Source organism: Pangasianodon hypophthalmus, chromosome 15 (assembly GCF_027358585.1).
Source record: "Pangasianodon hypophthalmus isolate fPanHyp1 chromosome 15, fPanHyp1.pri, whole genome shotgun sequence".
Taxonomy (NCBI): Eukaryota; Metazoa; Chordata; class Actinopteri; order Siluriformes; family Pangasiidae; genus Pangasianodon; species Pangasianodon hypophthalmus.
Window position 1 is genome coordinate 19652243 of NC_069724.1, and position 23086 is coordinate 19675328.

General features: G+C 37.4%; 1 protein-coding gene across 1 annotated transcript in view; it reads right to left on the reverse strand.

Annotated features, from left to right (window-relative positions):
• Positions 1 to 21822, reverse strand: part of niban2a (niban apoptosis regulator 2a) — a 43266-nt gene extending 21444 nt beyond the window's left edge. Inside the window, exons 1-5 of the mRNA XM_026928893.3 lie at positions 21423 to 21822; positions 14387 to 14517; positions 12202 to 12330; positions 11757 to 11862; positions 10142 to 10309 (exon numbers count right to left, since the gene is read on the reverse strand). Of these exons, the coding sequence (XP_026784694.3) occupies positions 10142 to 10309; positions 11757 to 11862; positions 12202 to 12330; positions 14387 to 14517; positions 21423 to 21477 (589 nt within the window). The 5' untranslated portion in view covers positions 21478 to 21822. The remainder of the gene's footprint in view (positions 1 to 10141; positions 10310 to 11756; positions 11863 to 12201; positions 12331 to 14386; positions 14518 to 21422) is intronic.
• Between the last annotated feature and the right edge of the window lie 1264 nt (positions 21823 to 23086).

Sequence of the window (23086 nt, forward strand, 5' to 3'; positions counted from 1 at the left end):
TATAATTGAATGGGAGATAGAACCTGTACTCAGTACTCAGATCATGATAGGTGGTTAACCAAATGTTACAGAGATTACCTTTAAAAACACGCAGTTTTTTTAATCTCTTTTTAAACTCTTGAAAACAGTATTTACTATGAGTCATTTTAACCCTACATCCTTATCTGGGTCATGATAACCTTTCAGAAATTCTTTCCTCTCTATGCAGACACACACCAGCAGGAAATGACCACACAAAAGCTGCACAAACACAGGCTGACATCAGCAGACAAGAGCCAGGACTACAGGAAAGGACAATGATAGAGAACGCTTGTGCTGTGATTAACACACATACACATTTGTTTGCAATTTAAAGGTGCAGGTGCAATTTCTTAAAATGTCATTTCATTTTAAAGATACCTCAGACAAAAACCTCTGACTTGTAATTTCGGCATGCAATGGATATCGCTAGTTTCTTTGAGTGATATCTTCTAGACTTCTGTTTAGATTTTACATCAAGGCACCAGGCATAAGCCATGTAGTTTTACCCTAAAAGGCGTCTCAACAGACATACGTACCTTCAACAAAGAGGCTGGGGTTGGTTTGGTGTAATAGGAAAGCTTGACAGTGTATTCATTGCAATTGCAGTTTGTCTCACAGCCAGCAGAGGGCGCAAAAAGTTACAAACCGCTCCTTTAATAATTAGGCAATAATGTATGGTGTACATGAGACTTGTGTGTGTTTTTGTGTTTCTATGTGTTTGTACATCTGTGACTGATTCTGAGACTTACAATAACAGGAAGTGAACAGATTTCAAGCTCGATTTTTCAGGAACAGGAAGCCTTTTTTGGCAGCGGGGAATAAAAGAGCATGTGAAAGAGAAATAGGAAAAGAATGAAAACAGATGAAAACAGCTCATTTTTCTTGGCTGTATGCTCATGAGAACAATTTGGGAACATTTGTGTACAGAAAGTCCCTACAGTCCCAACTGCTACAATCATTACGACTGTCCTCATACTAGCACCACCTACGGAGTGTTTCCATCACGCTGTCCTTATCAGTAGAGGAGTGGTCCCCCAAAAAAAAAAAAACATCGGATCGTATACTGCTCCATTTATGCTACATTTGATTCAGCTGTGTGTGGGTGCAGGGTTCGGGAGTATTATGCACTCACATTCAAAGCAAAATGTCCATACAGATTGTACCCACTACAGCAGATGGGTAAAAGAGTGTGAATGAAGCAAGGCTGGATAAAAATAAAGCATGTGGTAGCATTTAAGGTGGCCTCTGAGTCTGATGTGTTTCCATCTCGCACAGCCACGCTCAGTGGTTAGCTGGGGCTCATGGGATGGCCCATTCTTACAGAACCACAGGCACGGTATGTGTGTGCAGTTAGAAGCAGCGTGCTCAATGCCAATCCAATCTCGCTAATACGCAAGTGGATGAATTTTCTCTAACAGAAGCTCTGACAGTAGTTTGGCTGCAAGATTTCTATTAATGCACTCCTTCTAATAAATTATTGGTTCCATACTAAAAACTTCGTAACTGAGTTTCTTTGTAACATGATACTGCATTTTTTAATTTGTTGTCTTCACAATGAGAGACACAAGTGATGGAACAACTGTTTATAGCTGCTATGACATAAGTGATAACAGGAACTTTGCGGATGTTCCTAAATAATAAATGTAAGTATAAATGGATCTTTAATTAAAAAAAGGTAATCACTGGCAATTGCTGTGGTATAAGAAAAATAAAACACTTCAGGTTGTGCTAATGTGTGGAAAATTTTCTATGAAAAATAAAATTTTGGGGTGGTAACGCTTCATACCACCCTGTCATTGATTATTTTCCTAGAACTAATAGCAGCTAATTAAAGACACTAAAAAAATCTGATGTCACCACTATATAATTAGTAGCATATCCTTTTTTTTTTTTCAGAAAAAAGAGCACTTTTTGGTGGGTTTTTTTTTCATTTTTTTTTTTTACTTCTACAGTGCTTCTATGCTTTGCAAATTCAGAGTTACAGTTAACCTAGACAAACTTCTGAAGTGAAATTAGCTATTAAGTTTCCTATTTGAATTAAAATGTAAATGAATTTGAACTAAAATGAATTTAAATTAATTCTATTTCCTTTGTTTGACCAGGCAAATTTTATTCACACTTCTGAATAATCTGCAAGGAGACTATTCCTCAAGAACCTCCTTTTCACTGGTTGACTTCCAACGATATAAACATAGCTCTTGGAAATGTAAATCTTTCAGTTCATCTCTCAGTACAGATAGAGACACTAACACATCTCATACATACAAAGTCTTTTTTTTGACGCTGATGGTTAGTAGAATCCTATACCAATGACATGAAATGGATCAGCTTCCCCTCTCTGTATGAGACAGGTAAAGACCTATGGCTCCATACCCATAATCCTCCACACGTCACCCCTCACTGCCAGACATCATAAAAGGTGCTACGCTCTGCTGCTTCCAAGTCCTGTACAAAACTGCTCTGTAATTCTACTATAGCTCTGTGGATTAATCTAACCTTTCATTCTGGGACTCTTTCATTCTATTGAACATAAGCAGTAGTTAAAGAAAGCCTCAGAAACAGGCTGATTATTTCCTGGTTTAGAACGCCGCCACACACACCCCAAACAAACACACAAGGCGTGTCCATTCAGTGGAAACCCGTGTCACTGAAGAAGAATCAGAACGATGGGAAAAATGTGACTCCAAACAAGCTGAATTACAAACAACTAACACTGCTATATAGATGCAAATCATAACACGGAAGACTTTTCTAAAGTCACCAACCCTTATACCTAAATAAATGCTTCCAGGTATAAATTAAACTATTTATGACATAAAACACACAACGCTGTCATTATTATGTCTCAGTCAAAAGAACTTATTCTGGATGAGTACTATCCTGGATGAGTGACATGACTCGTGACTAATTGAAATCAGGAATTTGGAACATCACTAACATGGATTTTTATTGCAAAACGTTCTGTTCAGAGAGAAATAAACGCCTACTGCTGAGGCATCAGCTCCAAAACAGGCCTGCGCACCACGAGGCCATTACTGGGTGTGACTGGAGTGACAGCTTAACAGGAACCGACTCGTCTGGTTGCTATTGAGACACACCATGACAATAGTGTCACAAAATACTGCACTGTTAAACCACAAGAACAAGTCATCGAGTGAAAACGTGCGTCACAGAGCACATATATTTGCCCTAAAATGACACTATAGAAAAAAAAAGAATCCTAAACAAAAGCGCCACATATTTAAAACAGTCTGTCAGCTCATGTTTTACTATTTTTTTCTTTTTGTGTGTTTATTTTTCACTTTTTTCATTTGTAAAAGGTTACAGCTGATGATGAGGACAATGAAATATTTATTTATTGATTGACTGATTTATTGATTGATTGATTGATTGATTAATTGCTATGTCATCCTTATCCTTGTTGATAATGTGATGCAGATACTCTGGTTAAGTAAGGAATAAAACATGAAATGCCATGCTGTTATAGGAAAATAATCAATGATGCAGTGGTGTGATGTGGCCCACTCATACCACTCCAAAGTAGAGTTACTATTACCACCCCAAAGTGGATTATTTTCCAATAATAGCACATCCCAAAGAGTTTTATTTCCCTTACACCACAGCAATTTACCAAACGAATACAAATTTAATTTACTAATGAATGACATGTCATACTTTTAACCATTTATACAATCTATAAACAATCATTCTCTCACCGGACTCTCTTTTTGCTCTCTCTTGAAGTTTATAAGACAAAAACCTGCAGCTTGTCATTCTAACTGGAAAGCACAACATCCTCTGTCCTAAAGACTCTTCAGTGGTGGAAAAATTACAGACTGTTACAAAGCGCTGACACTGGAGACTCCTTCCCTAAATGTTAAATAAACATCTCCTCACCATATCAACAATTAAAAAACAACGCATTTTCAATCCATTTATTATTAGTGTCCGATGAGGTGGAACGTTCGCAATACAAGTCCTTATGAATGAGCTGTTACTATCATCAGAACGCATCAGAACAAGCACATTATGGTAATAGAGATCTGTGATGTGGCTCACAGACAGCACTGTTGTCAGAGCCGTGCTATTACAGAAAACTAGTCTAGACCTTCTGACCAATCAGAATCGAGCATTCAACAGCACTGTGTTATAACAGTTAAAGATACAGACTGGATACTAACTACTACACCTAAATTGTTAGAGCGATTTCTTAGCAAAAAGGGTTCATTAAAGGTTCTTAGCTTACTAAAGAGGTTCTGCTTTGAACCCATTCAAGCAAACCGTGTTTTTCTAAACAGGGACCAACCAAAGAATCCCTGCTAGTGCTTAAAGGAACCAAAGACAGCAGATGGAAATACCAATTTTAGACTATGTTTTGTATATTAGTGAACTTTATGCGGTAAATTATAGGTGAAACACTTAAACATAAAAATCTAATATGAATTAATTTCATGATTTATACTAGACAGTGGTCGTTCCAATCCCCACTGCTTTCTCTGTTTATTTGTCAGGGTGTGAAATTTATATAAAGTGCTATGACTGGTTTCCATTTTTCCATTCCATCCCAATTTTTTATACCTGATTCAATAAAAGTACATTGTTTTATTCTAAAAGCTTATTAAATATGTATGCCAGTGTGAACCCTTTCCCGCTTTAACCCATATGTTCATCCATTTTCAGAATCAACCACACTGCCTGTTAAACCACTGCTTTGCATGATGATAAAGTTCTTTGCTGTCTTTATCGAGCAGTCAGGTGGCCTTGTGTTGTCAGCCCTGCACTCTTTCATCTACTCTGTCTCATACAAAAGCTTTTTAAATTAAAGATGAGCAACATAGCCCTAAGCTTTTACCTCACACTAAAAAAGCAGGAGTTGCACACAGTCTCGCCTCATAATGCCAGGTCTAGTGGTACATGGTTATTGTAGTAGTAAGTGACACTCACGGTTTGGAATAAGCCTGATTACTACTTTCACTGAACCATAAATACCACAGAGCTGCCCTCCCACACACACACACACACACACACACAGAATCAGATACACAGAATACACACGATCTGTGTATCCGATCACTTTTACCAGCAGACGTAAATGATAGAAATGGTTGTCGAGTCAGCTGTGAACCTCCAGCTGGGAGGAAACAGATGTGCACTGTTCTGGGCAAGGTGCATGCTGGGAAAGTTCACATTAGAATATTGTTGGTGCCAGGTTAAACTGCATAATACGATTTAGGAACACAGCTCGGGTGCTGATCTGTGATTACATTCCTGATCATCTGATTCATAATCTGATTGCTCCTAGTGAGTCATACAGGGCAAGTCACTACAGGTGAATAGGATCATTTTATTTTTATTGTTTATTTAAAAAAAAAAAAACAATAGTTATCACAATCAGATGTTGCCAGTTGATTGCTTACATTCTTACAAGTAGTTTTTTCTACTGGAACTTTTTTTTTAAATTATTTATTTCATTTATTTATGCACATGAAGCTTTGTCTAATTAAATTTACATACTTAATAAAATCAAAAATCTTTTAATGTTGTTAGAATTACAATATTTATTTCACTATGAAAATGTCCTCCAGGGAAAGACTTTTACAGAAATGTATTGTTTAGAACATACCATGTCAAGAACATACCATACACTGCGCTGAAAAAAAATTCACAGATCAATGTATTTAAATGTATGTTCATATTACTATAATAAATTAAGTTTGTAAATGAACATATTTCTATTTAATGAGTTTAACATAAACCTGCCATAATTGACCTACTTACTTTTTGCTGAAATGCCACATTATTTTAGTTAAGTGGAAAGTCTGCCCTTAATTTAAATATGCTGATACATGAATTATATTTTCAATGTGTTATAGATATAGAATTATGAAATTTTCTCTGTAATATCCTACTAATTGAGGATAGAAATTAATTGTAAAATTTCAAACATGCAAGAGATTTTTGGTTCTGAATACAGAGAAAACTGAATTTGAGAAAAACAGCTTTAAAAAAAACACTTTGAAAACAAGTACTTCAGTAAATGAGCAGAGTTTATGCCATCATATGCCAAAGTTGCTAGGTTTCAAACAATGTTGTGGTCAAAAACAGTACAATAAGCATTTTTTCTGTTCAGTTTTTGCTATTTTTATTACTACAGTTAAAGAGAAGACATGTTATAGATGCAGTGTATCTGTAATTCAAACGAATCATGTACATGACCAAAATTTTGTTTCTACCTGCAATGTCTTGCCTTAAAGACTATCTGAGTTACAGAATGAGGATCGGGGCCATCTCCGAGCTTGTGCTCTAATATCCGTGATTCGTGAGAGGTAAGAATGTATACCCTGTGGATGATGCTTGTGTAACAGAGCACGGCTTTTAAGACAGGAATATTAGTCAGGATGGGAATAAAGAAATCTGGGTTTCTCAAAATAGACAGAACAAGAAAGAAAAAGTGGACAGAGAGAGAAAGTAGAACACTAACAGTGGCATTGAAGGTTTTAGCCTGGAACATACAAAAGCAAGGGGACAAAAAGAAGGATGGAATCGTAGGAGTTCTAATAGTAGGCTTGGACAGAACCAGGGTCTAATTTACAGCAAATGTGTAGGTAGCATTCAGGCCTTAATTACTGAGAAATGTTTATGGGTGCGCATGAGAGAGTGCAAGAGCAAGACCACGGGAGATGTATCTCATGTAGGGCAAATACAGAATAAGAAAAACAAAACCTTTGCGTTAGATATTGTGCAAGCAGTAGTGATATGAATTATATATTAGGCTACGTTAACTCAAATGACCACTTTTTACAACTGTGATGAACAGAAAAGCATCTCAGAATGCACAACACACCAAACATTGAGGTGGATGGGCTTACAACACTCTACTCCTATCAGTCAAGAGCAGTGTGGGCACTGGCTCACTGAAAGTAGACGGATGAAGATTGAAAGATCTTTTCATAGATGTAGAGTGGTTAATTGAGTTACTATAGCCTTTCTGTCAGCTTGAATCAGTCTGGCCATTCTCCTCTGACCTCCCTGAATGAGCAGGGATACAGGTGGTTCCTTTCTTACAAAATAGTATTTCGAAAGTCTGTATGGTACATGAAATGTAATCACCTTTGCATAAAGTACTACATTTCCTTGCATGTCTAGACAGGCTCAGATTCCTTAAAATATGCCAAAGTGCCTGATGGGTAGGTGCTGCTGTATGGTTTAGTGCTGGTTTGATAAAAACTTTGATTCTAATATAGCTCAGGGAATAAATCTCCCCTTTCATTCTGGTCCTCAGTAGCATCTAACATAAGCAGTATTTAAGGAAAGCATCAGAAACATGCTGATTATTTCCTAGCGTAACTAAAGACCACACAGATGCCGAAAAGGTGTGTCTGTTCAAAGGAAGTCTATGTCAGTGAAGAATTAGAGACAAAAGTGTGACTCTAAACAAACATCTGATGACACAAGTCCACCATCTATGATCTCCACCTATATTAGTAGCAACATCAAATTAATGACTACAAAGTGTTCAGTTTAACTCGAAACAGTTTTAGCTTCAGGGAGAAGGAGGGGAAAGACACACTCTCTGAAATCTAATTAAAAATCTAAAGCCACTTATCCTATTCCTTTGGGTATTGTATTAAACCTTTTGGCATACCTATACACCTAATTCAACCCTGATTCAACGACTGATAAGGCAGAGAAAACACTAGTGCCTGCATTACATTAGAGCTCAGTGACGGAACCACTCATATAAATAGAAAGTGTTTGAGTTATCACCATGTGCAATTCACCCAAAACAAATTCCTTTGAGCTTTCTCACCCTCGGTCATGGACTGAATCGTATTCAAGGAATCCACGCTTTCACGTAGTGACACAAACATACATACACACACATGCGCACACACCCTGTTTTATGTTTTGAACAATGGCAGTGATGCAGAACAGAGATGATTAGTGAGGGTGTAGCAGTGACAATAATGGATGATAAGAGTCGAGCTTAAGGAGGTGTGCTGGGGGAATCTCAGTGTAGGATGCTAAAAGACAAAATGAAGTTGACAACTACAATGAGATAGAAAGCAAAAGGACAAGACTATGAAGGCGTGGATGAAAGAAGTAGACAGTGTAGTTATATGTGAATGTAGTACGCCAATACGTGGTCCCCGTTTTCACCTAGGGGTGTCGTTTGTTTTTTTATGTCTGTATTGGATCCTGATACGATTTTATCTATATGTATTTTATGTATATGAATTCTCCAAGTGGTGTACTGTACATAATATCCAAATCAGATCACAATATTGTTCTGTGGAAATGATGATTACCACATTAAAAATGACCGATAAGCTATTTGTTTCTTGTGTACACTAATTACACTATATGGCCAAAAGTCTGTGGTCACCTGACCATCACACTCATATGTGGTTCTTCCCAAACTGTTGCCACAAAGTTGTATAGGATGTCTTAGTATGCTGTACCATTACAACTTCCTTCACTGGAATTAAGAGGCCCAAACATGTTCCGGCATGACAATGCACCTGTGTACAAAGCAAGGTCCATGAAGACATGATTTGCCAAGATTGATGTGGAAGAACTCAAATGGCCTGCACTGAGCCCTGACCTCAACCCCACTGAACACCTTTGGGATGAATTGGAATGCCAAGTACCTGAACTCACTAATGCTCTTGTGGCTCAATTTGCAAATCCCTGCAGCCATACTTCAAAATCTACTGGAAAGCCTTCCCAGAAGAGTGGAGGTTATTATAACAGCAAAGGGGGACTAAATCTAGAATGGGATGTTCAACAAGCACATGTGAGTGTCTACAAACCTTTGGCCAAATAGTGTACGTGTGTATATAAGAATTACTCTATGTTGGGCATGAAGGTGCTGGGTTTGAAACGGGTTCTGGTTCTCAAATGTGGATTGGAGAGGCAAATATATTTACACATCCATAAATAAATATAAAATTCAATATGAGTTATACCTCAGACCTCCTGCACAAAGTTTACGCCTGGAATTTTTTAGAGTCTTAAAGGTAAAATCTAACCTAAATGACTTGCATAAGATCTTCAAGGGCATCCAAGATTTATTTTGTATTGAAATTCTCCATTAAAGTGGTCTTTCATCAGCATGTTGGTCTATTTTCACATTGGTTTCCTACATTACCCACATTGCTGTTTCGAGTTCCCCCTGATGCAGCAGCGCTTTAGTCCTTTAGTCTGCCCAGCTCTCTCACCTCCTCATCTGTAGACTCTGCTCAACAAGATCAGGTTCCAAAGATTCATCTTTCATGCTAAGGCCGCCAATAATGCCATGTCGTAGAACACGAACAAAGCCGAGTTTCTACTGTATCTCAGTACATGTGTGTTGTATAGTAGCATTGCATTCTGGAAGTTTGAGTCCAGCTGTCTCCACTACTCCCACGTTGGCTTAATATGGCATAGAATGTTGGTGGAAAATGGTGAGTAGGAAAAGAAGCTCTTGCTCTTGTTTTTAGGAGATATCAGTAAACAGGATGGTGGATGATGAATTTTTTCTGCTACTAAATATAATTGCATCTGCTCTAGCAATGTCCCACTGTGACATCAGGGTGGCAGACAGCCACTAACTTCTCACAGGAATAATAAAAACACAACCCCCAACCAAGTATCAGGACTATATCCAGGTTATCCACAGAGTAATGGAGGTATAAATATACCCAGGCTGAGACATATTTTAGCAAGTTATACATGTAAATACACATGTAAATACACGTGTGCTTCAAAACCAGCTGACAACCAAAACCTCTCCCGATATTTTACATCATAACACACATGATCCATGACTGCCAAATGCTGACTCCATTAGGGAATGTAGAAATGGCATGCAAAGTTGTGATTTTTCATTGTTTTACATAAAGCAACAATAGGAAGTGAGCTGGTAGGGATGTTATGTGTGATATAGCAATCAGATCTCAATCCAACCAACCAGAGATGCACTGACTACAAGGGTAAATGCACTACATTTAAAATGATCTAGACAACGTTATAAAGAACAAGCCGAGTGGCCTAAGTAAATGAACACATGCGTTTTTTATGGCCACTGAAACAACCAGGTGCAAACAGAATCATTGTGTGTGTTCTTGCAGTAACTCACCATTGTTGGCATGCCTGATGCAGTCCTGGAAAACAGCAAGCCACTTCTTCTGCTCTTTCTCAGTCCTCACACTGAAGTAGTGATGGCGAGCGTAGGGGTGCCACAAGATCAGCAGAAAGCTGGAGGCAATTTTCAGAAAAGGGGAACTTTCTGGTTTCGCCTTTTGGGCTGAAATCCAAGCAGAATACACAATGGTAAGTGGTGGCTCAGTGGTTAAGGCTGTGGGTTACAGATCATAGGGTAGTGAGTTCAAATCCCAGCACTGCCAAGCTGCTACCATTGGGCCCTTGACTGCTTGGTTGTATCCTATCTCCATTGTACATCACCTTGGATAAAAGAATCAGCAAAATAAGCAAATTTAAACTAGCACCAGAGGAACCTAACTTTGATCAACTATTTCCAGCACTTCTTGGTCATGTACCTACCCCATCACATCTACAACAGCTGGTCATTAACCGATTTAGCTCCACTCCAGTTTGTGGTTTTCATGTACAGGATATCGACACAGCCTTCTCTGTTAGTGCATTGTTCTCTGTTAACACAGCATTCTCTGCTCTCTCTATCTTATGTATTTGTTGGATTGGCCCCTAAATGACTGAATCTTTTTCATTCTAAAAAGACTTGTAGTAAATCAGCTAATCCTTGCTAACGTAAGAGTTGACAGCAATGAGATAGCTAAATGTTTAGCTAGCTAAGGGTAGAGAATATCTTTTTCTATTAAAGTCATACTAAAATGTTGATTTAGCTTATCAATTTTCACTTTTTTGGATTCCTTCAAACATCCACAATATGAAAAATACACTGACAGTTAATATTAGGAATACTCCATTTCACAAGTAACTATGTATTTGTATATAACTATGTATATAAAATTAATTTTGTTTCAGTTTTTCCAGAAGCTCAAAAGGCATTTTAAAAGCTCTCCATGTTAAATTATATATTGTTCTAAAGCATATTTCATAAAAACCTGATATTATGTAGCCCAGGTAGAGCCATTTCCTTAGATGACAGAATGGATTGTTATAAAAATGAACTGTTTTTTTCCCCCCTTTTTTTGAGATTCTGTTGTTACTGTTCTTATTCTGTTCAACTGGTTTCTCAAATGAGCTTGATTTCCATGAGGAAATTCATTTTGTTTGACATTTTAAATGAGGTACATTCAGATTTCATACACTGGTTAATTCAGTGCTTAAAGCCATATTTGGACATTTTGGGTAGTTTTGACCTAAAGTGGCATTTTAAACAAATGCATATGCATACTGTCTGATTATTTAGTGATGAAATAAAATATTTAATTACATTTTGTAATATGCAAACTAGGATGTTGAGTCACTTCTTGTCTCAGTTGCACATTTTATTATATTTTTAATGACAATTTTAAGAATTAAATTAAATTAAACTATATTGATGTATGGTTATGTGGTACCTGGGTGTAAATTGGTATAAGATTACTCTGTATAAAACTAGTTAGTTAAATCAACTGTATTACATTAGATTTTAAGCACTAATCCACCCAGCACTGTTTAGGAGCTATGGCATATCAGTGTATGCTTTCCAATTCCAGCTATGTATCTTCCTCATCCTGACTCTCCTCTCCTGCACACTCAACCCTCACCAGGCAGGCAGCTGTTCAGCAGGTTCAGGTATTCCTCCATGGAGGTCAGGGCTTTGTATCCAGCACAATTAATGATTCCTCTGGGATGCAAACCTCTTTCATAGGCCTGAGGAGGAAGATAATAAAGTTTAGCTTCACACTGCAGCTGCACGTTTGCAGGCGAGAGTGTTATCTAGACTCCATGTAGCACTATAATACAATTACTACTTCATCTTTAAAATATTTACAAATTAAATATCATTTATATTTATAAAAATGTACTTCTATGCAGTAATGAACAGAGTAGATGCCACTGCACTTTATTCCATTGTGAAAATGGAATTGTTTTGAAGGACATAAGCAGTAACGCTACTATAATATTAGGTCATGTGACCTCTGGAAAATAAAAGTATGTAAATTAATTAACTAATTTTAAAATAGTTTTGAAGTGCAACAGCTTCCTCACCAGTCTGCTGTCATAGAAGCTGATGTTGTAAGAGTTGGCCACGTATATGAAGCGGTTCCTCCATTTCTTATTCTCATCCAAATACTGAAACAGGTCTCCAGAGAAGATCGACTTGTCCTGAAGTGGATCCTGAAGAAAAAAATTATTTCTTTCGGTCATGTCATTTTTCTCACAATCTCATAATAAATAAATAAATGTGAGGCTGAATAATATTCTTTCAAATTCTAAAGACCAAAATCTTGTTTTTTTTCCCCAGGGTGGCCTAAAATAAGAAATGGGCAGCAGGCCTGGCAGACAAATTGTATGCTATGTACAATTTCTATGTGCTTTTGTTTATGTCTGGTGCTCAGAACCATGACTTGAGATGATGAACGTAGAACCCGGGCAAACTGAGCAGATCTGTGTTACTGAATGTTGCTGTGTGTATGACAGCTCGTTGAACACTCAGTGAGTGGCAGACTGGTATAAATGCGTTTAACACAGTGTAACTGGTTTGGTTTTGGTGGAAAGTTCAGGAATTAAAATCTGGCACCAATAAATATGATGTTATCTGTTTACATAATGTGGCTAATGCTGAATTATACTCTTAAAATAAGTCTGGTCTGGGATCGTAAAGGGGCCATGGATTTTTTTTTAAACACTGGAACGGATCCAAAACTGCAAAAAAATCAGAGAGCCTCATGTGTAGATATTACTATTGCAATGGCTTTCCTTTTCCTAAGGGAAAAAATTCCAGCTCACTTTTCCAAATTTTCCCCCTCAGACTTTGCATTTTCAGTTGTTTGGATTATTTTTAAACATCAGTAAGCATATCATTAAAGGGAGAACAAGAAATCTAAATTTCCATACTTTTTTGGGTCTGCACATGGGTGCCTTTATAGCATTCCATAGCTTTCCAGACATCTTTCCACGAACCCTGTGCTACTATGAATAAACCACACACTCATAAAAACGTATAAGGGAGGTTAGCCATACTGCTGATTCTGCGATTCATGCGTAGGGATTTAATTATCCATACCAAAAAAGCAGTTTGCACTTAAATTCAACAGACTCACCAGATCACCATATTGAGTTGTAAGGAATAATTTAAGCTTCAGAACATCACACCTAAGCGAACTCAGGGATTATTGTGATGTGGGCTCCATCGTGTGTGTCTACATGTGTATGAATGTTATTTGATCAGGACATTTAATTTATGTGTGAAACTTGCTCCAATTTCCCTCCACTAACTGACCAAAGATAAGAGGGACCACAGGGCCATGTGGCTCTTAATGGTTTATTTTTATAGAGAGGAAATAAAAGAACAAAAATCAGTAACAGCCAGATAAAGAATCTAAAAGTCTAGCAACAAAAAGTACCAGTGAAGATGGTGAAATTGGTTATTAGTTGTATGTGGATCCTGTTCTGAAGAAAACTCATAATAATTATAAATATAAGACTGCTTTCTATTTATTTATGTTTAGTCATTTGTTTATATATAAAAACAAATGAATTAGTATATTTATTTAATGCATTTCTATGCCATTTTTTGTAAGTGTATACATGTGTTTTTTTCCCTAGTGTCCCCAATGGCCCTCTGCACTATCCTTAATTTAAAGTTTACACTAAAAATATACAAATTTTATATACAAAATTCTTGTCTTTCATGAATATTTAAAGTTATTTAATTGTATTTCATTAAATAGATGGATTTTTCCCCCTGCCTGTTGTAGTATGTAGTACTTTTCTTTTAAGAAACAAATTCAGGTTACTCTGAGATCATTCCATCCTGTTAGTCAAATTACACAGGAAATAAATTTCAGCATTTTAAAAAATAAGAAATGGCTATTTAAAAATATATTCAACGTTAACTATTATTCTACCACCACTATTTTTTCCACACTGTTATATTCCACCTTGTTAGGGCTGCGCTTCCTAACACAGTGGTATAAACACATAACCTGTATATGTTCTTCTCATATCAGTTATATATTTTGAAAAATAGAATATACGTATATGTACTATAAATAAGATGTATTCAGGAAAAGTGCTTGCATGATAAAGGCATTAACACAGTGTTTAAAAATTCCTGAATACGAGGAATGAAAATGAAACAGAGATGGAGTACATAATCAGATATAAAGAGCCAAGTACAAAGTTTATTCAAAGAATCTGAAAAAGGTGAAAGTGCAGATGAAGACGTTACCTTGCGGTGTAAGAGCTGCGACTGCACGTTCCCTCCTCCTTCGATCTCGAAGCGTACGTTGTTAAATAGAGCCACTGCATATTGCTGTCCATACACCTTCCCGAACTCTGTCATCACCTTTCTGGTATGAGCTGGAATGTACACACACACATACACAAATACACACTTTTAGCAGGCTGAATAAGAATAAAAGTTATAACCAAACAACAAGCTGATGTTTTCGATCACAATGCAAGTGCATATGTTAGTGATTGCTTATTGCAGGGTAAAGAATATAGAGTCCACTACAGGGCGCATTCTTTCTATGATCCAGTCATTTATCTATGAATGTCTATTCACAACAATTAGACAAAATAAGACATGTGATTCCTCAGACACACTTCAAAGCATTTGTTTTGGCTGCACACACAGATCCAGAGTGTGACAGAAATGGAGCATGGAAGAGGGCCTTTTGACAGTCATACAGGCATTACAATGATGTGTGTGCACGTGTGTGTCTTTCTGTATGTGTACGTGTCCTAGCACAATCTTCAGACAGACTCTACACACCGATCATCAAAGCTTATTGTTATTCTGTTCTCATGTTCATGAACCTAAAAATGTCATCAGGAGATAAAACTACACACCCTGAGAGACAGAACAGAGCAAAACAAAGAGATGAAGACCACTTTAGAAAATCTGAGTCAGTACTGAACATGAGACAATGGTGAAGGTGTTATAGTGTCATAAAATACACAAGCCAATTACAATCCAGTATGCAAATGCAGGCCAAGTACTTGAACACTGGCTTAGCAAGAACAGGAAGTGGGTCATATGATCAAAAAAACAAACAAAAACAAAACAAAACATGGATTTCTTGAGAAGAGTAAAAGTGTAAATACTTCTGTGCCTTTTCTGTCATCTTAAGAACAAGTTTTCTGATAAGATAAGGTAATGTGGCTAAAATACACTCCCACAGACAGTGTTAGGAGACTTATGAAGACAAGAGACATGGTTAAGTCTTGGCAAAGTAACGCCTGAAGGGAGTAATAAACTAATATTTGCATGCTTAGTGTGTCACTTATATAACCGTGAAAAGCAATTTATATTCAAATACTGAGACAGGACATGATTCCGCCTTGTCTAACGTGGTGCAGTTCACTTCACTATTACTTGTAATGGCAGAAAAACAAGCCTAAAATTTCTCCCCAAATTACTGCAAAAATGTCTGTGTTTGGATGTGACTCAGAGCTAAATCATGGTTTGGGGGAATGTTCTGGATTGCTAAAGGTGGACTGGTCAACTGGTGTGTGTGTTCAACAGCAGGAAGGAATCGACTGTTAGCAGAGGAAGAGAAGGAAGGCTGTGTGTGTGTGTTGTGACTCATATAGTAACATCCTCTATCCTCCAGTACCATACAGAACTGCCTTATAGTGCATTAATCTAAACATTGTATTGTTCTGTATTTTAGGTAACAGGATTTGAAAGTAATAGACTGCCCCAAGAATATCTGAAGCAAACAGAACAACACTCACATGTAGGATCTGTCTCCTCGTTACACACACACACACACACAGTATTGAAGTCTTTACTTTGGATTTCTACTGAATTTTTTATTGGTTTGTGAATTTGTGTGTGTATCATAATTCCTCTCAGATTTTTAGAACAACAAAGAACACTATCCGGAGACAAGATGCAGTTTGCTTCATGTATTTGTCAACTTAGTGGAAAGTGGATTTACAAAACATCCCTTCTCTTAAAGCCGGCAAAGCTACAAGGTAGAAAATTAAAGCCAAAACGGACATGATTTTGATCCAGTTGATCCAGAGGAATAAATTGCAAGCAGGTATCATATCATGGTAACATCACTCAGCATTACAGTATGTTAGCAGAATAACTTTTGGCCAAGTATAGCCTGTGCCCACTGTAGCCTCAAATTCCTGCTCTTGGATTACAGGTGTGGAAACTGATGTGGTCTTCAACAACCGTTGTAGCCAAGCCACCTCTTGGTTCTCTACGTTATGTATTCTGGGATGCTTTTCTGCTCACCACGGTTATAAAGAGTGGTTATTTGAATGACCATAGCCTTCCTGTCAGTTCAAGCCAGTCTGGCCATTCTCCTCTTACCTCTCTCAACAACAAGGAGTTTCCCTCCACAGAACTACCACTCACAGGATGTTTTTTGTTTTTTGTACCATACTGGGTAAACTCTAGAGACTGTTGTGTGTGAAAATCCTAGGAGATCAGCAATTTCTGAAATACTCAGACCAGCCTCTCTGGTACCAACAACCATGCCATGGTCAAAGTCACTGAGATCACACTTTTCCCCCATTCTGACACTTGAAGTGAACATTAACTGAAGCTCTTCACATGTATCTGCATGATTTTATGCATTGCACTGCTGCCATGACTGGCTGATTGGATAATTGCATGAATTGCGCAGATGTATTCCTTTTAAAATAAAAAATTTGGCTAAGCCTTGCCACTGAACGTTAAGTAAAACTAAGGTCAGTACTGCTGGAGGTGTAAAAATGCTCATTAACATCCAAAGATATCACTCTACTCAAACTCCCTAGATATTGACCAGACACCTCCATACCAGCGTGTGCGGGTGTGTTGATTCAGCTGCCCACTGCGTCATTACCTCTCTAGGGGATGCGCTCTAATAACAACTACGCACCTTCCAACATGTGTGCTCCCTCACGCGCTATTAATTTCATTGTAGAAAGGGATGACTAACCTCCTCTCCCTCATACCTGCACTCTGAGTCAGCACAATTTCACTCATTTGCTCTCACACACAGATTTAGTGAGTGCCATGGCTGTGTAATGAAAGAAAGCAAGCAGGACTGAGACAGAGCTCAAAAAAAAGAAAAAAAAGTCAGGACTTTGAAGTCAGGACAGATAGCAACCATGAAGGCGAAAAGCATCATGATTTGTATCACAATTAATTCAGCCAATTGAAGAACAAAATTTGAATTTATTTACAGTACATATTCCTTTGAATTATAATACAACTATTCCTAGGTATAATAATTGAGTAGACCTTTTAAAGACTTTATATAAACACAATTAGATTCACACATACATATTGCACATCAATATGTAGTCTCACCAATTGCATAGCATTTATGCAATTTAACATGCCAAAAATTGTGGAGCAGCACAGATTCATACTCTGAGAGGGGAAAAAAAACGAGAGAGAAAGAGTAAAGAGCTCAGTGTTGCATATGTCGTGTCACCATACTAGCTTCAGGGGCATGTTCACACCTGCTCGCTCTCACTCTCTGTCTATAGGCATGCTGCTCTAATGAGTTCAGTGTATGAGGGACGTCTGTACGCCCTGGTTGGAATTTCCTGTGTTAAAGTGGACCTGTAACCTACTGACCTAGTGTGCATCCAACTGAGCCATCCTTACAAACTAAAGCCCAGAACATATACTTCATATCCCTCTGCTCTGACCGAAATATTCAACAATTTAATCAAAACCAGCATAATCTCCTCCCGGACTGCAGAAATAAATCTGTAATGTCAGTTCAAACCTCAATAAAAATGGTTGCGTTTAGCTTTAATATCGTCCTTAGTGCATCCTCTATAACGTATGAAGCTGACTGGAATAAAAAGATGTGTGTTACTACCAAGTCAGTCGTAGCTGCTGGATACGATAGCTGGATACAATCAATTAATAGTTAATTGTTATCCTGGAAGAAGCCATTCTCAACAGGATAGAAAAGTTTCATCATAGGATAAAGGATCAGTCAGAAGAACTTTCTATTGATTTGCAGTGATGCTCTTCTCTAAGGGGATGAGTGGACCCAAACCATGGCAGCAAAATCGGATACTTAAGTTTAATTCATTCATTTTAATTATTTAAATTACAATAGGATATGTCAGTGTATAATAATTAAAGGATACGTCAGGATAATAATTAATATTAGGATATTTCAGTGTAAGAGCAGTATTAAGAGACTGATCAGACTGATTGAGAGCTGATTTCAGATGGGCAGAGACAAAAAAGGGAGGAAGAAAAACTGAAAAAAAGCCATCACTAAGATCTAATGAACACACACACAAACACACAGACACAGATAAACTGTAGTCTTCTTCAAGCTTATGAAGCTAACCTTCTTTCAAGCTTATGTGTACTTGTATGTGTAGAGCCGAGCTGACGTCAAATTTCCAGCCTCGGTTCTAGACGCACGTCTTCCTGAGGCATTCCCAGAATTCTTATAGGCTGGTGCTCTCCAGCCAATATATAGATTCTTTCCAAGAATCACTTTCTAGATGTTTAAATGTATAAATAAATGAGACAGCTCTATGTATCTCTGAATGCTTCTGTATTAGTAATACATCATCGGCACACATTGGTCCTGCCTGGATAATTAGTCTATATAATACACACAGACAAAGCAATATATCTGTGCTAGAAGTTTTTATTCATGAATAATTTTAGGGCTGATGACAACAAATGTTAGTGGAAGGAACCATATGCTATTTTTGACTTGAGAAATTACACCCAGAGAGCAGACCCTCGCTGCCACTCTTCTAAACACACATAACCAGCAGACAACCCCAGAAATCACAGCTTGGACACACTACATTTCCCATTTCCTGTGTCTCAGCCTGTTGCATTCTGTAAGCGTCCATGCTAACACCAAGGAGTTGCTATAAGATCAACTGCAAAACTACACTTCACAGTAACCACACCACTGACAAACTCTGATGTGTAAAACCTGAAGTTCTTGCCAATTTACCCCCCACAGTCTAGGAGCTCTCTAAAACATGCCTGTACACGCAGGGGTTCAGACTGACACCTGTGAGATGTGTCAGACCTTAAACACGCCACTCTGCATTATAACAAATTGGATTAAAATACGGTATATCACAGTAGCATCAATTCCAGTGAGCACTAAGACATTTAAAACACAGAAGCAACAAATCCACTTTCCAGAGGTTTATAGGATGTCAATGTTTTGGCCAAGGTATAAGATTTTATATGTATTTTGAAGGCCTAAGAATTGTGGTATTATATAAGATCTTAATTTGGTCCACAAAAGGACACCTTTAGATGCCAAATTAAAGGAAAAATCCACCCTGAATAAACTGAATAGGAATTTTTATAATTAAAATGTGACCTTCAATGCCATTCCATTTATTTTATAATGAAATTCTGAGTTGAAACATTAGCAAGAAAAAAAAAAAGTTGCCTTTCAATATTTTTAAAACATTTTTCTGCATTACCCACAATGCTGTCTGACTACCTACTTCATCTCTTCCTAATGAGAGTGATGCAGCAGTGCTTTAGTACTTTAGTGTGTCAGGCTCGCTCATCTCTTCATCTGTACGCGCAAACCGATCACGTTCCAAAGCTTCAACTTTCATGTTAAATACCACCGTAAACGCAATCATGCTTGTCATCTCATAAATTGCTAACTAGCTGAGCCTAGACTCTGCCGTAACTCTGCATCGTATAGCTGCATTGAATTCTGGGACTTTGAGAACAGCTTCAAAAATTGGATTGCCTACTATTATAACAATGTTGCTGGACTATAGTGAGTGAGAGAAGAATCTCTCGCTCTTTTGTTTTTAGGAGCCAATAGTGAAGGCTGTTGCTTGGAATCTTTGAAATTTTTTGCCATGTTAAACACCACTGTCAATGCGCTGTGTCCTCCTGTGATGTCAGCGCTGTGAACAACCACAAACTTCTCATGGGAATAACACAAATACAGCACTAACCAACAAATCAACACCAGAATCACTAAACAAATGACAAACATTTCAATATAAACATACGGAATATGTTTCAGGATGGAGTTTTCCTTTAAGGAAGATCAGTACCAACTTAAAATTGACCATAAACAGTGTCTTTTTAAAGGGCATTTGAAGTCCCAGACAGTGGACATATGGACATCTCTGATCACGCTACACTGTGTATATTCATGCTGTTCACACCGTCCAGGACCCAAGCTGTAACCTTCCGGATATTGTGAATGTCACGTTCCCTCATTCAAGTGAATTTAGATTTATTCATCTGCCAAAGGCTTTTATTCAAAGGGACTTTCAAGTGAGGTGGAATAACACAAGTGCAGAATTAAACAAGTGTATGAACAAGAGAGGGAGTAGCAAACTAATCACAATAGCTGGATTAAGTGTTAGTATGCATGAATAGTATAAATATTAGTCAGCGCAATAAAGTCCAGCTACAGCTTACAGAGTCATGATATTCAATAATTCACACTATTAAAAATAATAAAGTAGTATGATTAATTGTGAGGACACTTGCTTTAAAAAGCTTATTATATGGTAAAAAAGGATAAGAGAATACACTTGGATAGACATAAACACATAGACCCAGGCTCAAAGGGAGCAAGTTGATGGTGTTTTTGCATCAATGGGGCAGGACATAAGTGATCATAAAGCAATTATCGTACAGGATTAATGGCAGTACTGGTGATTAAACTCAAAGCTAGCCCCTGATATTTGATTAAAACCATCTTTAAGTCTGCACGCTGTCAGAAATAATGGTACAAAGTGTACTTTCTTTACTTAGTGCCTGGGAGGTGCCATGAAGGGCATATCTGCTGTACCTTTAGTATGTACCTGGGAAGGTGCATGTTGTATACCTTTAATTAGCTTTTAGACTAATGCTTCAGAGGTGCATCAGCAGTCCTTAAGGTCCAATTATGTACCTTCTGTGTTCATGTTTCCAGCTGAAAGATAAATGCTGAAGGTACAAAAGATGTACCCTTGATGTTATGACACCACAGTAAGAAAAAAGTACAGCCTGGAACCTTTATTTTTTGGATTGCAGAAAATTCATGGAATTTAATGGTTTGATGGTACAGATGATTATGGAGAGACATTTTCCATTTCATTACCAAGACAGTTTCATGGTTTGTGTGTGTATATATATATATATATATATATATATATATATATATATATATTCTACTCATCAAAGTTGAATACTTCTGATGGCCCAGGAACATCATCCACCTGAAAAGGGAGAGGGAGGGAGGGAGGGTGTGTGTGTGTGTGTGTGTGTGAGTGAGACTTACCTGTAATTATCTGTCGCCTTCCCTCGTCCAGGTGAGTAGAAACTACATCCCCCATGATGAAGAGATACTATAACCAAAAAAAATCCAGAGAAAGTACAAAAGGTCCTTGCAATAAGAAAAAAAAGGATTAATAGTAGAAACTATTCAAAAACATAAAATAAATCTGTGCGTTTTCTTCTCTGCTCCTTCCATGAGAAAAGACCAGACACTGCAGATCAGCAAAGTCAATAAACTTCCACAGGTGTGTGATGAAATACAGCAGAAATCAACAGCCTTTTCTTTCACTAGAGAGGACTGGAAAAGGTGGAGCTGCTATTCTGAACACACAGTGCACAAACTTACAGCTGAACTCACTCACTCACACACTCACATACACACACTGTCTCTCTACATGAGAGTCAAGACTAGTCTAACGTGTTCAACAGGGTTGCCAGATATTTCTCAATATAGCTCAGTGAAGTAGTGATTTAAATCTCATTCACCACAAAGCAACTTTTACAGCAATCTTAAATTCTGACAACAGACTCATGCTCAAAAAGGCAATGTCCGCAGTCTAATTATTATTAGAAATTGCTCATACTTTAATTATATCAATCTGGCAACCCTAGGCTAACCTGTGGTGGACGTGTGGGCGTGGCTTAGAGTTGTGGCGCAGTAAGCGGAAGGGAACGCCCTAATTTTTTACCACACTGCTTTTTGTAGGTTATGTGTTTGTATGAAGTGTCTGCATGTTTTGAGTTGGAGGTTGGGGAAATGCCTGGATTTTTATACCAGCTGACAAAATTGGACTACCTGGGAAAACAACATCATAAACAAAAATATAATTTGTGTAGTGTTTACCTATTAAATGAGTATTTATCAGAAACAAACCTGACTGATAAGAGGGTTCACTGCATGGCTTAAGCAATCAGTTTTAATTAGAGTTAAAGATAAAGCTAGTCTTTTTACTTAGGTGGCATATAAACTTCAATATATAATTCAAGAAATTAATAATAGAAAATGGGAGGAGGCTGTGTTTTAGAAATAAGATACTGCCCTCTGGTGGCTAAATGTGGTAATTAAAACGCTAGACTACTCTATAATCTAAATATTTAATTCTAGTATTTAATTCTAATACTTAATGACAAGTTTAGCTCTTTACTAAAATCACCATCTCATATGTAAATGATTTGTTTTTTAATGATATATTATGTGTCAATACACACAGCTTGTTCATCTGAAAACATCTAACCATCACTCTACCATCCTGTAAATATCTGATTTTTGGGGTTACTTCACAGATTTGTTCATTCTTCCATGGGACAGCAGTTTAATCAGTGTAGAAATCCAGCCATCAGCATGGTCAGGGAAGCAGGACAGAGCACCAGCACTACTGCTATGGAAGACCAAAGGTATCAAAAACACCTAAAAACAACAAATCTTCTTCACATGCTAAAAACTACTATATTCAGATCTGTCCATACATAACACTTTTTACATATAGGCTACAGAAGACGACATACAACTACATTAAAAATACTTTAATAGGCTACTTTAAAATAAAAATATCAACTCTGTAGATATTGTGAATGTAAACCACGGGTCCCTCCTAAAGATGTTCTCTATAACAACAGAACGCAAAATATTGCGTATTGCATGCTTATATTCCGCATTTTAATTTCAAA